At 40.7% G+C, this 16,469-nt stretch overlaps 1 protein-coding gene and 1 non-coding gene across 3 annotated transcripts; both read right to left on the bottom strand.

The window, feature by feature from the left end:
- Positions 1-833: 833 nt before the first annotated feature.
- On the bottom strand, positions 834-11,388 carry fbxo31 (F-box protein 31). 2 transcript variants are annotated; one of them, XM_033635472.2, is made up of 10 exons: positions 10,867-11,388; positions 7,823-7,894; positions 7,281-7,367; positions 6,770-6,846; positions 6,394-6,561; positions 5,820-5,894; positions 5,580-5,689; positions 3,915-4,068; positions 3,240-3,610; positions 834-2,701 (listed from the first exon to the last, which is right to left on the bottom strand). In XM_033635472.2, the coding sequence occupies exons 1-10, from the start codon at positions 11,288-11,290 to the stop codon at positions 2,479-2,481; spliced, it is 1,761 nt and encodes a 586-aa protein (XP_033491363.1). In that variant the 5' UTR covers positions 11,291-11,388; the 3' UTR covers positions 834-2,478. The 2 variants fall into 2 exon arrangements, with proteins under 2 accessions (XP_033491363.1, XP_033491364.1); XM_033635473.2 differs by lacking the exon at positions 7,281-7,367.
- Positions 11,389-16,128: 4,740 nt separating this feature from the next.
- trnar-acg (transfer RNA arginine (anticodon ACG)) lies at positions 16,129-16,201 on the bottom strand. Its single transcript has one exon. It is a non-coding gene; the product is annotated as a tRNA-Arg (tRNA).
- Between the last annotated feature and the right edge of the window lie 268 nt (positions 16,202-16,469).

The raw sequence follows: 16,469 nt of genomic DNA on the forward strand, positions 1-16,469 counted from the left end.
GTCATTAAGTGTCATTCGGTTTTTGTAATGACAAGTTGACATTGTTTGGGTTGTCTTGATAATGACAACTTGACATTAATTGAAGTAGAAAGTGGTTTCTGGCACAACTTCACTGATTCACAAGGTGCATGGAGAGTGAGGAAACACTGGAAAATGTCAAAAGACCTCCAGCAACACTTGTGGTATTTAAAACAACTTTATTGACCGATGCATTTCAGATTGTGACCGTGACCCTGATGAAGGCCACAAGCCGAAAGGCATCGGTCAATAAAGTTGTTTTTCATACCACAAGTGTTGCTGGAGCTCTTTTGACAACTTGACATTAATCAAAGTGACATTACCAGAAGTTGTCTTTGTCATGACAAGTTGACATTAAATTTGTTTGGGATGTCCTTATAATGACAACTTGACATTAACCAGGAAGACATTACCAGAAGATGTCTTTATATTAATGTCAACTTGTCATTATAAGGATATCCCAAACAAATTTAATGTCAACTCATCATGACAAAGACAACTTCTGGTAATGTCACTTTAATTAATGTCAAGTTGTCATAAACAAGACAACCCAAACAATGTCAACTTGTCATTACAAAAAACAAATGACACTTAATGACAGCAGTCATACACGTTTATGACATGTACATAATGTTTAGGACAAGTTCATGAGTGTCATGTCATAGTTATGACAGTGTCATGTCACCCTTATGTAGATACCTTCAAGTAAAGTGTTATCAATTCTTTTAGGTGATAGTTGAGAACAGGTTTCTTGCACCACAGCAATGGATACATACGCATACAAACCACAGGAAAAATAAGAGTTGACAAAAAAATGACCTTTTCAGTTTTGATTTTTTTATTACTGAGAAGAGCGCTTAAGCTGAAAAGCTCCCTGAAGTCCGATGTGAGCAGTTCAATAGGTCAAAATCAGGTGTATCGCATGGAAAATGGTACAAAGCAACACTTTTCGAAGGCAAATCATTCAAATAGCCAGGTACAGAGGGCTTACAGATCGGAGAATGTATAAAACAATTCAACTGAATTTGAGAGGAAATTAACAAAAAGTGATCAAATTAAACTGATGATGCTTTAGCAGACACTTTATTTCTTTTTTTTTTTTTTTTTTTTTTTTTGCAAATGTTAGTAAAGCTGCAGTCAGATATAAAAGTGCTGGCCAGTGGTTTTGAATGATTCACTATACTGCCCAGAAAAGTGCACTTGGAGGAAGAAAGCTACTGGGCAACACCTTCAGGCTGTAATGAGGCATACAGACACTTACTTGGTACTTTGAGATGCACTTTGAGCTGTTAGTTTGTATAATGTTTAGCTAGCCTGGTCTCAAGTTCGAGATGAATTGGAAAACTGGAGGGAAAAGCTTTGCGGATATAAAGCCAGGCAAACATTACGTCAGCCATTTAAACAAACAACAAATGTAATACATTTCAAAGGTAAGAGAAGTTTCTGTTTCAGACCATCATTATATAAGCACACAGACCTGTATTATTTTTATCAGCTTATTATAGGTTATGTTATTCTATTGCAGTACGATACATCTTTCCAGCTTACATAATATAATATCAGGTGGGGTGACAAGTGTTTGATGTAGACCAATGAGTGCAAATCACTATCTCTTCAGTTCAAAGGGCCAAAACTGGCTGATGTAGCTACAGTGTTTGATAAGACAGCAAACCCGCTCTCGTCAATGGTTAGAAAATTGCCCCGCTGTAAAACTCAGTATTCCTATTGGACATATGACTAAAACGAATGTAACTTCATACATTTTGTTATACACATAAATACTTTAGTCCAGTTTTTCACTGACTTGTGGCAAAGAGAAAAACACCTGAGAAGCTGTCTTTTTCTTAATGCAAAAAAACAAACAAACTAAAAAGCAAGGCATGCTGCTTAATGAAAATAAAACATCATGTTCAGATCATGGCTATGAGATGCAATCAGATCTAAAGAAAACGCAGCATGCAGTTCAATATGTTGGGCACTGAAATCAGTATAATGCTATATAGTAGAATACATTGGACACCTTCATCGTCTTCAAGCACTATCAAGTACAGACATGGTTTTAGAATCAGAGGCACATACAGTTTGATCCATAATAAGTGGTATGAAATATCATTCCTTTTCTCCTGCAGGGAATAAATAAATAAATACAAAAAGGTTAATGTGACCTGTCATCATGCTGCACTGGAGGATTAAGGTCATACTGAGGTGAGGTGATAGACGGTGACTTGGGGAGGCCTTTCAAAGTGCTTGTATGGGAACAGGAGCGCGGGTGACATAACTAGCTTAATTAGACAGTAAAACCCAATGTCTGTGGAACAGATATAGATAGAACGTGGACAGTTACAGCTATCGTGATAGCAATGATCAGTCAGCGGAGGACAGAGGTGATTCGTGTGAAATGGTTGTTATTATGCATTGTATTGTGTGTGTGTGGGGGGGGGGGGCCTAAAACGTGGTGCATCAGGATGTCCAGGACTGCATGTTGCACAGCATGGCCTCAAATCGCTCCATATTTGGGGCGTGAGCGTGAGCTAGGTGGTCCGTTAGGCGACTGTACAGACTGAAAGACTTCAGCTCCAGCCAGATAAAACCAAAACGGTCCTCATCAAAAAGCACAAAGAGCCCCGGGGTACGCTCTGGACTTGTAAAGCCGTGCCCAGCGATCAGGCCTGTCCCGTAGAAGCTGCAATGGAGGAACAACAATTCATCAATCAATCAGTATTATGATGAATATAAATTTCAATTTCAATGTGCTGTAGACTCACATGAATAAAAGATCAGACTTATATCTGCAGTATTTTACTTTAACAATTAATGATGGATAATAACTGCTGAATATTATTTCATAGAAGGTTTATAGTAACCTTCTAGTCAATTAATGCAGATAAATTGATTGGAAATCAATTATTTGATTGTAATTCACAGTCATTATTTCTATTGGAAGTTTTTCTGTGAGTGAAATCAGTGTGTTTACTTTCATGGTGACAATAATGCCACTAGCATGCAACCAAATAAAATGATTACACAGTTACATTCCTCCTGCAGCTTGCAACTAATTTCGTAAGCCAAAATCGCAATAATAATTTTTATTTTGTAAATTAAATAAGTCTTAATAACTGTGTCCAGCACCTTTGATACTGCAGCAAAGGCAGCTACAATCACTACACCTGTACACTGTGGCATTTATACTGTATGAATTTTCACCTCAGCTGAGTTCTTACCATTTCCTGCAGGTACGTGGGTAGACCTCGTTGCGGGCCATGACCCCCAGGGGCAGGACAAAGGGCTGGGCTTCAGGAGGACTGGTGCTGCTGCTGGAGCCAGGCTGGCAGCCCTCTGAACAAGTACCTTGGTCTGCCTCCACCTCTTCTGCTGCGCTGGCACCTCCGCAGGCCTCCTCTGCTGCACCCCTGACTGTGGCAGAAGTGTCCCTGGCCTGTTGTTGATCTTCTCTCTGCACTTCCTCATGTACCCCCAGTACCAGACGGGACAGCTCCTCTATGTTGCGCTGGTGCTCCAAGTCTGGGAGGACCACAGGCCGGCTCAGGTCAACATTCAAAGTGAGCTGCCCAGCAGGAACATTGGGGTCACCCTGCAGGAAGGAGTAAAATTACAGTCTGCACCACTAGCTGATTACTTTTAGGGTTTAATGCTTAACTTGTGTGTAGAGTTGCCTGTTAAAAAAATTTGGCTGGATAGTTTGTTGTTGGAGAGGAGGATGATGACCTGGAGGACATTTAAGGGACATTAAATGATTCACAGGAAAGCAGTCTTTTCATAGAAAATTAACAGGCATGAGTCTTTCTGAAAAAAACTTTTCTGAGAAAACTTTGCAACAAGACGAGTTTCTTTTTAAGGCAAGCACAGCATTTGATAATAATCATTCAATGACTTACGGTGAGCTTGGTGGCTCTCGCATAATTCCCAATGAAACTGAGCATCACGATCTCCAAGCCGTGACTGCCGTAGGTGCCTTTGAAGAGGCCTGGGGCCAGCAGGTCAGAGGGCATCGGAGGAGGCAGGTAGATCCTCCGGTACGTCAAGCAGTTACTGTCAAAAGGCAGCAGACAGCATTAGTCAGAGTGGATAAGATAAGATAATCGACAGACTTTGTTGTGAGCAGTTTCATGTAGTAACTATTTTCCTTCTACTGAACTACACCCACCAACCGTATCACCACACAAAAGGAAGTGTGCATCTACTGCTAGCTCACCTAGCACCACTGAGCTAGCTAACATTACAGCTCAGCCGAGGGGGACACCATTAATGTTTACGTCCCCTGCTGTCAAAAGCACATGCCAGCATGCATGAGTAGATGCACAATTCCTTCAGCATGGTGTTACTGTTTATGGGTGTAGTTTGGCAGAAAGAAACTAGTCACCTCCGCCACGGAGGTTATGTTTTTGCCAGCGTTTGTCCGTTTGTTTGTCTGCAAAATAATTCAAAAAGTTCTGAACGGATTTTGATGAAATTTTCAGGAAAGGTTGATAAAGGGACAAGGACCAGATGATAAAATGTTGGTGGTGATTGGTTGAAGCGAAGTGGATAAAATAATAAAATGGCGGGAAATCCGAGCTGCTTGGCGGAGGCCTGCGCTCTCCAAGTGCTTTTCTAGTTCTTACATGAAACCGCTCACATCAAAGTGACTGTTACTTATCTTAAGTAACCAGGTCATGATTTCTGGAAAGAGACACTGCTGCTGAGTCTTTCAAATGTATTTAATTGGCCTGTGCACCACAAGGTGAGTGCCATCTAATTCCATTATATTTGAGAGAAGGCAGACATCTCTATGGCCAACATCTCCAACACCGCAACTCACATCAAGACAATCTAGCTTGATAAATAGCACTACAGGTATGAGGAAAAATATGTATTTTTGATTTTGGGGTGAACTGTCCCTTTAAAGATATACTATGCAGGATTTTATTTTGCTGTATTTGGAATGTTCTGAGCACGACACACAGGTGAGGTCAGGGCTTTATATTAACATAGTGACCAGGTGCAAGACTGTAATCAGCACATATCCAAGAGGAAGCTATACTAATCTATAAAAATATAACGAACAATGGTAAATCTGGGGTTGGCTGTCACTTTCATTGGCGATATTGTTTTCAAACAGCAGCTGACAATTCCTGCATAGTATAGCTTCAAAATATCAATCCATTTTTGTAATTATGTTTCACCAACAAGGGTTCCTTGGCATGTTACATTCATTAACAATAGGTTTCAGCTACGCAGAACGTGAAGTTGTATCCTCTGTACGGGACGAAGCTGTTGTTCCAAGGACTGTGCTCTGTTATCTTTGATGCCAAAGTGCATATACTCAGTCCAAATCTAGATCTTTTACAATGTCCGGGTGCCTCAGGCTACCAAGTCATATGGTCCTTTGTAAGTTACCTTGATTAATTTTTCCAAATATCATTGCTTTATCACTGTAGCAGGCACAAGAACACAGCGTGATCCTTGGAACACAGTGGCCCCTTCCACAATCATTTAACACACCATGACGTCAACTTCACATCCTTTATAGTGAAAGTGTGATACAAAGAAGAGACTCGTACTCATATTGACTGGTATAAATGAACTTCATCAGGATGAGCTCCTGCATGTGCTCATGGAAGATTTCCTCCAGTGTCCGGCCCCATTCCTCCTCTAACCACGTCCTGAACTCCTGCAAACACACACATTAAGAAAAAAGTCTTTTTATTTTGACATTATCAAAGCACATGGGCTTTAAAACACATGTACTAAGTGAACAGTTAGAAGGTTTCCGGTGGTAACAGCTCCCTGTTTTAACCCACCTCCTGTCTGCCCCCTGGCATTCGGTGATGATCAGTCTGGTTACACTTTGTTGAAAATTCATCCTTCTTCACAGTCTAAAAATAATAGAATATGGCACATATTAAAAGGATGACATGATTTAATAGGCTTCTAACCTCAAATAAAAGTAGAATCACTAATCTGTGTCAACAAATATTGAAATTATGTAGAGCTGCTCATATATTTGGTGTATGGAGACACTTAAAGAGAGTGCTAAATCTCAAATCTGTGATGTCATTGAGTATAAAGTCTGGGGCTGCTCCCACCCAGGGGAGTATATCTGTACATTGTGTGTTTCAGAACTGAGAGCATTACAACAGAATAAAGCTATTTTCAATATATAATTCTGTGGGTCCACAAAAATCTGGCTCCCGTCCATTGTCTATGGAGCAGCTCCAGAATTTACACTTGATGACATCATAAGTTTAAGACTTACTTCTCTGGTTTCTGGCTCTGTGAGAGAATAGCTCATGTTCACAAAAATGTATCAAACTTTCCTCGGCTATGGAAATAACATATTGGAATTCTTAATTTGGGTGGTGTGTAAGCCCTCACCTGTATGTCTCCTTTGTGGGGACCCTTGTGTCCGTACATACACTCCACGGTGGCCTTTTTGCTCTCCCACATGTGGATACGGAAGAGCGGCCGTCTTCTCATGGGATCCTCCACACGGGGGTCATGAGGTGGCAAATACATCCAGCCGATGATGAACAGCCCGTCCACCTGGAATGAAAAATACTTGCGATAATTTATCAGATACTGATATGATCCTGAAATTGTGTCATGTTTCCTGGCAAAGCATCAGCAGCTGAATATTGCCGCATCATAAAATTACTTCATGCAATAGAGGTCAACAAACTGTACAAACTGTACACTGTGGTCATTGTTCCTTATCTGCATGCAAACGTCTTGATTGAGTAACGCTACTTACCACGACGTTGAGCAATCCACCATAAGGCCCTATGTCAGGCTGCCATAAGCCCAAGATATGTCTGTATGGGTGAAGCACTGCAACACAAAAGCACAACATCACACCACACTTATCGGTTTCTGTAATGCGACACCCATGCTTTGCTACGAGCGACACTGTGCATGGTTACAAACACAAGAGGAGATGTTAAAACCCACAGACTCTGCTTTCTGTTTAATGTCTGTCAGGATGGAGTCTGTGAGATGTAAACCCAGAGGGGAGAAAGTGTAAACTGACCACGCTCCTGTCAGCCGGTCTACACAACACACACACAGCACACCAAATAACCCGGCCTCTCATTTCACACTTAATATGAAAGCAAACAGCACTGAGGAGAATTATTAACATGTTCACCATTCACACGGGATGCATAACACTGCTGCAGCTGTTTGCTTACAAATTAAATCAATAAGAGTCCCACTCACACAACCCCTCATGCTGCAGCAATCCATGTTGAGGCCCATGTACATACAGTGTGTGTACACGTCTCTATAGTCCATGTGCTCGTAGTCCGGGAGGAGCTTCATAAAGCGCCCTGACTTCACCCGTGGGTTGACACCTGGACAGGCACAACACAGGCATGTGTAGAGCAGCCAGGGACCAAGGCGGGCTCAGCCCAGCACAGCCTTCTAGTGATTGCAGTAATGCATCAAATTTATCTAGTCACAGAGCCAACAGGTGCCACCACTTTCTCTGGCATGTTTTGCAGCAACTGTTACTTTAAAACAAGCTCTGTATCTCTGCTGATAAATAAATAAGGAACAGATGGGGGAGATGAGATTGTTACATCAACAATCTGGGTTCAAGTGTTACAAAGAAACAACATTCGTATCAGAAAAGCAACTGCTGGCACTGTTTTCCATCTGCTGCAGATCACAGTCATTATGGAGATTAATCTGGACATACATGAGTGTGCAAATGCTAAATGACGCCATGAAGGAGGAATGAACCACATACTTCATTGGATCAATTCATGGGTGACATGAGAGCGGTTTAATCAGCAGCCAAACTCACGTTTAACATAGAGGTCCCGGCTAGATACTCCTCCCACTTCCATCTTCCTCAGATCATCCTTCATACCGAACTCTGCAAAGAGGAATCACATGAAACAGAAGAAGGATTAACATTACATTTGATTAACTGAGGCTATTCATGCTAAATATCTACATTAGTATTGGCAATAGGAATGGTTATACAGACAGATTTTTAAACATTGCGATCAATTATTTCCATATTTACTTAATTCACAATAGAAATTGAAGTATTATGACAGATTTACAGTGAGATCAGAACACTAAACAGTGGCAAAGTCTTAAGTTTAGAGTGAAAGGTTCAGTTTGCAGTTTAGACACAGACAGACTGGCTGTCTTCACTGTAACTGCTTTCTTTTTGTCCAATTCTTTGATTTCAGTGGTTTTAAATATACTTGATTGCTGTTTTTCTGCACCGCACAAAAAGTGGCTTCCTACCTCGCTTTAAACGCCTGGAATGCTGGTTATTGTGCAACTTTTCAGAACACAACATTCCTAAGGCCACTACTATTATCTCACAGTCTGAGGTTCTCTCACTTCCCTTTTCTCTTACTGTACAAAATAGTGGCCTTAAATCCCTAAAATGTCATGAACTGAAACTCAAAACTCACTCTGCAGCTGGTTCTAGTATCAAATCATCTACCAAGTATCCTTCCAATCATTAGATTAATCGTTTAATCTGTAACATGACATGAAATCAAATGACAAATATCTGTTACATGAGCCTAAAACAGTATCTTGAGGTTACCTACTTTTGTTTGACATTCAGAAACAAATATTCAAAATTTACTTTGTGATGTTATGAAACTGGAGGAGCTGGGGTCCGCAAATGTTTAGTATTTTTTGTATAAACTACTTCAAGCATGGCTGGGCGATATGTCAATATAAATTTGTCTACTATTTGAGATTTCACTATATAATAAATATCATGGTATCTATGTGTTTAATATCTCCGAGTGTAGTTGGCTGTTGTAGGCAATGTTGCACATCAATGGGCAAAACTGCTATTTTTGTTTGGTTATTTTAAGCGTTAATAGGAGTAGGAATCACAAGAGGAATCACAAGAAATACACTAGATTTATATAGCGCTTTTTAGGATACTCAAAGATGCTTTACAGAGAACAACAGCAACCAAAAAAAAAAAAAAATCAAGTATCATGATACTTAGGTCAGAATACAATGTTATTGCAAGTATGGCAATAAAATATTTTGCGATATATTGCAATTTATTACCGTTTTTGCAACTGCAAAATAATAACTGCAACTTTGTCTAATATTAGGGATAGACCGATATGGATTTTTTAGGGTCGATGCTGATGCAGATTTTTTTCCATCACCCTTAGCCGATGACCGATTATGGACTGCCGATTTTCTTGAGCCGATATTTGGGGCCGATACTGCTTTTGCTCCCTCAATTTACATCAAAAAAATGACACAATGATAACAAATATTACAGGTCTCAAGTTTAAAATAAGAAACATTTATTGAACAGTAAAAAATACTAAAACAAGATGGAAAGTCGAGGTAGAACAGGTAGAATGTTATTATTATTATTATTATTATTATTATTATTATTATTATACATTCAAATAAAAAAAGAGTTCAGTGCTCTTAAATCTTCCAGTAATGTCTTTATAAAATAAACAAATATTTAAGCTGAAGCATAAATAAAACAACAACTACTGTACACAGTAGGATTCAACAGCTTTGTTCAACTTAACCACATACTTTCAAATGAAAAAAAAAAATCTGCGAATCCACGCACGTATCGGCCGATGCCGATACAAGTAAAAAACTCAAATATCGGCCCGATATATCGGCCGGCCAATGTATCGGTCTATCCTTATCTAATATGATAAAGTTTTCAGTATGTTCATCTCATTTCAATCCTTTAGGGCTGCAACTAACGATTATTTTCACTGTCGACTAATCTGTCGATTATTTCTTCGATTAGTTGACTAATCATTTTATCGAAAAATGTGTCTTTCCCAAATCCCAAACTTATGTCATCTAATGTTTTGTTTCGTACTCACGCCAAAGGGTTTTAGTTCACGTCGTGTGTAAAGCTGCCAATATTTGAACGTATGAAGCTGCAAAAAGAATATTTAGGGGTACTTTTATAGTACTTTTCTATGAAAAATGACTCAAACTGATTAATCTACTCCTAAAATAGTCACCGATTATTTTAATAGTCGACTAGTCATCGATTAGTCAACTAATCGTTGCAGCCCTACAGTCGTTTTTATTGCAGTGATATGTGTCTAGTGGGCTGAAAAAGCAATTGATTTTATTCTTCTTGTAGGCTACCAAAAGTTTAGTTTGTATTTGCAATATTAATAATTTATTTATCATAAAAAATCCATACTTAACATCTGTGTATTGATACAATATTGCCACACAAAATATTGCGATACTATGCTGTAGCCTATCGATTGGCCCCACTCAGCTTATCCATTCACAACTTCTAATTTGATTTACCAGAAGGGATTATATCACAGTTTATATCATAATATAAAATGTATTATTTTTCATTAACTGCCTAATTGTTTCAGCAGTGTATCTTTATATTTTTATATAGTATTATGTCTAATTATGTACATATTATGAGACATATTTGTTCCAACCTGCAAAAGCACAGTCCCCTGACTAACAGCATGGGGTGGTGGTGGTGGTGATCCCAATAAGGCTCAGGGCCCCCACAGTGTTAGGTCCGACCCTGCATCACCAGCCTTATCAGCTGCACAGAATGGCTGACAGGGGCCTAATAACAGTCAGAGGCCTCCTCTGTAGTACAGCAGTGACTAGAGACGCAGTGACTGGGTTAACAGTAATTTCCTTCAGGGTTCCCGTACAAATCAATAGAAATGCTTTTAAGGAAACGCATTTCCGAGGAAGCAGAGCTGGGCACCGAGCCTGACACAAATAACCTGTCGACAAGAAGGCATCTCATACAGTCTGATCGACACGTGATATTATGACTCAACGCTTTATTTAGCACGTTAACGTGTGTATTATCTCTATATTTACCTTCCATGCACCGCCGTCTCCAGATGGTTTCAGTGTTGAGGATCTGTCTGAATTTCTTGCAGACGAGGGCAACATTTGGTAGCGCTGTTCCGGGCAGCAGCGAGAAGATCTCCACCAGGAGCTCAGGCGGTAACTCCAATAATGACTGCGGGTGTGGAGGTCCCGTGCTGGTGCGATCCAGAGAGCCTCCTCTGTTGACATGACTGCTGCCATATTCACAAGCGTCACTCGGCCCTGCAGTGGCGACGCCGCTCTCCTGGCCTCCGCCGCCGCCGCCGACGTCGCCTTGCCTCTGACCCACGATCCGCTCCTCTTCTTCCTCGTCCATGTCGGAATCGCTGCTCTGATCCTGCTGGTTATGCCGCTGCCGCCTCCTGCACCTCCGCGACTGACCCACTCCGCAGAGCCTGGCACAGACAGCCATCCGTAGTCACCAAACAGGCAACATTACATCACTACAACACATCTATCAGCTGCAGTGTGGCTGATCTCCTCCTGTCCTTGTGAGCATGGGCAGAAACATTTCTTCCGACGTCACAAAACACACGCGCACGTACAGAGCGTAGCAGCCTTCCTCCCCTCTGCTGTCCGTCCTACCTGAGCATATGCATTATGCACACTGTTATTATTACGTAGTTTAAGAAAGAAGAATAGGTCCGAAAGGGGCGTGCAGGGTCTCATAACCCCTCTATTGTAGATGGACGCTTCCATCACCTGTATCAGTGCTCCATTTATGATCTCAATAACGGCTCATGAAGGGTCCTGAGGTCAAGGGTGTCATGCACACTTTCTCTCCTGGTTGAGAAATATCTATCAAAAGGACTACAAGTATGGACAACTGCACTAATGAGTGTGAATCACAGGGATGTGATGCTTCCAGGACCAAGCTTAAGTTAAATTTTAATGTTGATTTCGTTATATAGTCTGTCATAGCTATTCATATAAATGACAGCAAATTGAGAACCATAGAGGTGGGGGGTTGATGCTAAACAACGTCTTGTTTTTCTATCCCAACTTTGATCATTTCTGATCCATTCGTGAATTAATTAACGTATATTTGTGCGTCAAAATCTCCTAAGATTTAGGTTTAGTACATCCTCTCTGTATATATATTAAAGGAATAGTATCCTTGAATTTAATTTAAATATTTTGTTTGTATGTTTGTGGGGTTTTTTGTTTTTTTGCTTCTATATATTTTTTGGAGAAGTATATTTTTCCTTTTACTTTTATTTTTTCTTTTTAAAATAATATTTTCAAATGCATGAATGGAAACCTGGCATGTTTTTGAAAATAGTACAATAGTATCTGTTAATAAAAACAACTCTTTGCAAAAAAAAAAAGAAAGAGTGCACAGGAAAAAAAACAGCTAGCCACTAAGCTAATTTATACAATGTAAAATGCCATAGGCTTGTGCTAAAAACATTAGCATGTTGTATTTGTGGGGAAAATGTGTCCAGCAAAAGACAAGTGCTTTGTCTGTGAATGCTGCGAGTTATAGTGAAGCTGATTTGTGTGCTTCTGTTTGAAATTGTCACTGTTAAGTCATGTTTAATGTGTCTTTTGAATCAACTAAACTTCACAGAAACCTTGCTGCCAACTAGTGTTTTGGAGGTGTTACTGCAGAGTGACACAGACACCACTGCACAAGTATAAATGCTGACAATGACATTGGCCATGTGTGTAGGCTACGGTGTAGGCTCTGCATTGAGCTGACACACACGTATAAATCCTGCTTAACTCGTGTAGCATGTGTTCAGTGTTGGAAGATTTTGTTAATTAGTGCTCTTCTATATTTTATCTTAACATATATGGATAGTATAGTATAGTAGTGGGCTAAATCAGAGCAAATGAAAGGAAAGAGAGAGAGAACATGAATGAACAGGTAATATTTATTTATATATATTAATTTATATGTCGATATAAATGACAGTTATTGGCATCTTTTACCAATTCTGTTCAAACTTACCACTGCACAGTGGAAAAAGTAAAACAGTTGGTGGTGTGATAGGGATGCAGTCACAGGCAGTGCTGTGGGTGCAGATGGCGTAGTGTTGTTGTGGGCAGCATTGGAGGCTTATTTGATGGAGTAGGGGCTGATGGAGTGCACTGTTGTGGGGTCCATATTGTGTCTAGGGTGGGAACAGTTGTATCTTCCCTGTCATATGGCTCCAAACAAGACTACCCCTCTGCAGCAGTGATGTCATCTATCTGAGTGTAGTGACGGCCAAATGAAGTCCTCCATCACAGCACTGTTTTGGCTGTACAGGTATTCAGTACTACCTATAAGCTCACCTAAAATAACAAAAAAAGCATCGTAAGTGACTTGCAGGAATATGTACCTGCCTAAAATCTATTAAAAGCAATAATTTACCACAATAATACTTCACTACATGTAAACTGATATATTTTCATGTGGCTATGTAGGCTACACTGCCAGCGTTAACCTCCTCTGACAGCTGATTGGCAGCATGACTAAGAAGGCCACAGTATGAGTGGGACCCTCTGCTGTCATGGTCCTGTCCTTATTTCACCTGGCAAAACCACCAACTGTTGTGCCTGGAAAAACATGTCACTCACCAGGGTTCCTGAAAAATATTAAATATTTGCATAGTGGCTCTGTGCATGCAAATATATTTAAAAAAAAATACCTAGGAAGAATCTGTTCATTTGCAAATGAAAATTCTCTGTATGTTGGAAGCACACGAGCACCCTTCTTCAGTGTCCCAGTTTGTGTGTACAACTGGAAACTTTGAGAGTCATGGAGGAAGGGAATGTGTTTGGACTGGGACTTCCAGATTCCCGTCATCCTTGCAGAGTTGATCAGAGGCACACAATGAGTGTTTCAACTCCTCTTCCTATCACATGACTCAGTGAACTCCTTGAGGATGACTTCAATCTCCCTGCCTTCCTGAATGAGTGATGCAGATCTCTGCCACAGTGATGTGGTGTCACGTGTCACATCTGCTTTCTTCTTGATTCCAGCTCCGCCTGCTTGGCTGCCCTGAGTCGCTGCAGGTCACTCTCATCCCGCACAGATGGGATACAGCGAGTGAGTTGGGTCATGAAGCTGGTGTAGAGAGCACGTGAGTCACTGTGCAGCCGATGGCCAGACATCCAATTGGATGTTCATGCACTGAAGATCTTGTGAAGTGAGCTGCCACATCAGTCACGGTCCGCTAATAGGATATCATCAGACCCCATCCCTCACTTGTGTAGGCACAGACATAATGACCCTTGCATATTAGCGATGTGGGTGGCCTAAGCAGCTGTAAACCAGGTGTGACATGCAAGCTTCCTCACAGTTTTATTGGTTGAGCCCATCTTGATGACCTGGCCAAAGACTGAGACGATAGAAGCCTTCACTTCATCCAGCCTGCTGAGGACAACCTGGGCAAATATCTGCGTCACCCAGTGATGTTTTGGCACTGCAGACACAGCTGGCAAATCCCCCAGCAGGAATGGTGAAATCAGCCCAGAGGAGATAACACATACAACTCCTTTGAACTCAGTGTTTCTTAACCCAGCTCTCTGCATGCTGCTTTTGAAGCTGGCTGCTGCTGTTTCCCAAACCTCACTGACACATCAGGCGCACAACCTGCATGTCACACCCCAGCTTATGTGCCAGCAGACATGGGAACTGGATGCAGTTACCAATGTCCAGCTGGGAGACAATGTTGTGGCGCCAGCTGATGACCTTTCTTTAGCAGCTCTCACGGGCAAGATATTCAGATGCAGAGTAGTAAGAGAGAAGAAAATACATGTATGTATGGTAAATTCAAATCATATTCAAGACTGTAATCATGTCTCATGTAATGACAGATACAAAAGATATAAGAGAAGTGTGCGAGTGTGTGTGAGAGAGAAAGAAAGCTCGCAAGAGAGTGTAAGTATTTCATAAAAATACATACAGGCTATGTCTGACTCCAACCGTTGAGTTGCCAGCCAAAGCTTCCAGCTCCACTGTGTCCAACAAAAGTGGTTGTGGTGATGGATCCATCTGGGGACAGAGTAGGAACAGCTGAACAAGAACGATATAAAAATAGAATAGATAAAAAATATGAAAACATATACAGCTCAGTGTTACACAAATATATTTTCTAGTTGCTGAAACTTTTGTAGCGAAAAAAGCTTCTTGACTGCCTGTCAGTCAGCTGAGACTTGCCTTTCCCTATCAACGTTGATCGCAGCAAGGATATACAGTAGGCACTGAGGATAGTTGTGAGGAGATGGCAGCTGATGAGGTGGAGCGATGTGTGGAGGTGGCAGCAGTGGCAGGTTGGCTCTATAGTAGCCTCTGGAGGATCTCACCTCCGTGTTGACCTGAATGGCATGTCGGCCCTCTAGATAGTGCAAATGTACCTCTGGAAGCGTCTTTGTTAATGAGATTGTTATCTGAATCAGTCCTAATTCCTATGGCACTCATGCAGCTACATACCCAGCATACCCCAGTGCATTCTCAGCCACCCACTGAAATGTCTGAGTCTTGGAGATTCTGAACTGTAGCTGATGTGTGTCTGTTTATCTCTCACTCAACTAAGAATGGGTTAAACTCTCAGACACTTTCGTTGTGGTTTGTATAGCATTGTACCATTTTAAAGCTAACAACTGACAGCATTACTATATGTAGTTACTGTACACATCACATTTACAGTAATGTAAATCCACATTCTTATATTCACTGCTAGCAAAGTGAACCAAAACTTTAGATCGCAGCAAAAAAATAAATTATTCAAATCAGCATTTGACAAGTTTGACAAGATGTGCTGGTAATGACACAACAATAGAAAAATGAGTAACTTTTGATTTATTTACCTTGAAAAATGCAGAGATGACCGCTTGTCAAGATTTTTTTGATTGGTGAGAAATGAAGAGGATGGTCTCCCGTGATTGGTTAAAAATGAACAGCCGATTTTTTTTTTTGGAATTGGTAAGAAATGCAGAAAATAGAGAAGAGGCCTCCTTAGTTAAAAAATGGATGGAGGGATTTATTTGACTGGTAAGAAATGGAGAGCATTGAAGTTTGGAGGTGGACGAACGTGGGTGTATAGTCTACCTCAGTATACATGGATGTAAGCATGTTTTTGGTGGTATATGTTATGTAAGTGTAAGTATGTGTATGTATGCATATATGGGGACATATATTTGTGTTTGTATATATCTGCCTTACAAATATGTTTTTCGGCCCACACATGCTATTTGTTTCAGATCATGTTTCAGATCATGTATACCTTCTTCTAAAACTAAAATGCAAGAAAAGATATTCGAGCCAGCCAGGAGTCGAACCTAGAATCTTCTGATCCGTAGTCAGACGCGTTATCCATTGCGCCACTGGCCCGACATAACACACACCTTTTATGTGGGGCTACTTAAAGGGCCACTCCGGTGATTGATCATGGCAAATTGTTGTGGCTTTAATGTTGTAAAAATATCACGGCGTATTGTCTCCCGATAATTATTGAACACTACCAAAGAGTGGTGAACAAATGTCGGCCACCAAACTGTCGAAAGAGATTGTAAAACCCTCAATTAAATAAGGATGTTTGATTTACCGTTAAGATACTAAACAAAAACTTTCGTACAAACCGTACAAACCCAAGCCCGTC

The sequence above is a fragment of the Epinephelus lanceolatus genome, chromosome 5 (assembly GCF_041903045.1).
Source record: "Epinephelus lanceolatus isolate andai-2023 chromosome 5, ASM4190304v1, whole genome shotgun sequence".
In the NCBI taxonomy this organism is placed as follows: Eukaryota; Metazoa; Chordata; class Actinopteri; order Perciformes; family Serranidae; genus Epinephelus; species Epinephelus lanceolatus.

Coding starts and splice junctions, on each gene's coding strand:
- fbxo31 (XM_033635472.2), bottom strand. CDS start 11,290: ATGGCTGTCTGTGCCAGGCTCTGCGGAGTGGGTCAGTCGCGGAGGTGC. Junction 7,895..10,866: donor GAGACGGCGGTGCATGGAAG/GTAAATATAGAG, acceptor TCCTCTTTGCAG/AGTTCGGTATGAAGGATGAT. Junction 5,690..5,819: donor TGCCAGGGGGCAGACAGGAG/GTGGGTTAAAAC, acceptor GTGTGTTTGCAG/GAGTTCAGGACGTGGTTAGA.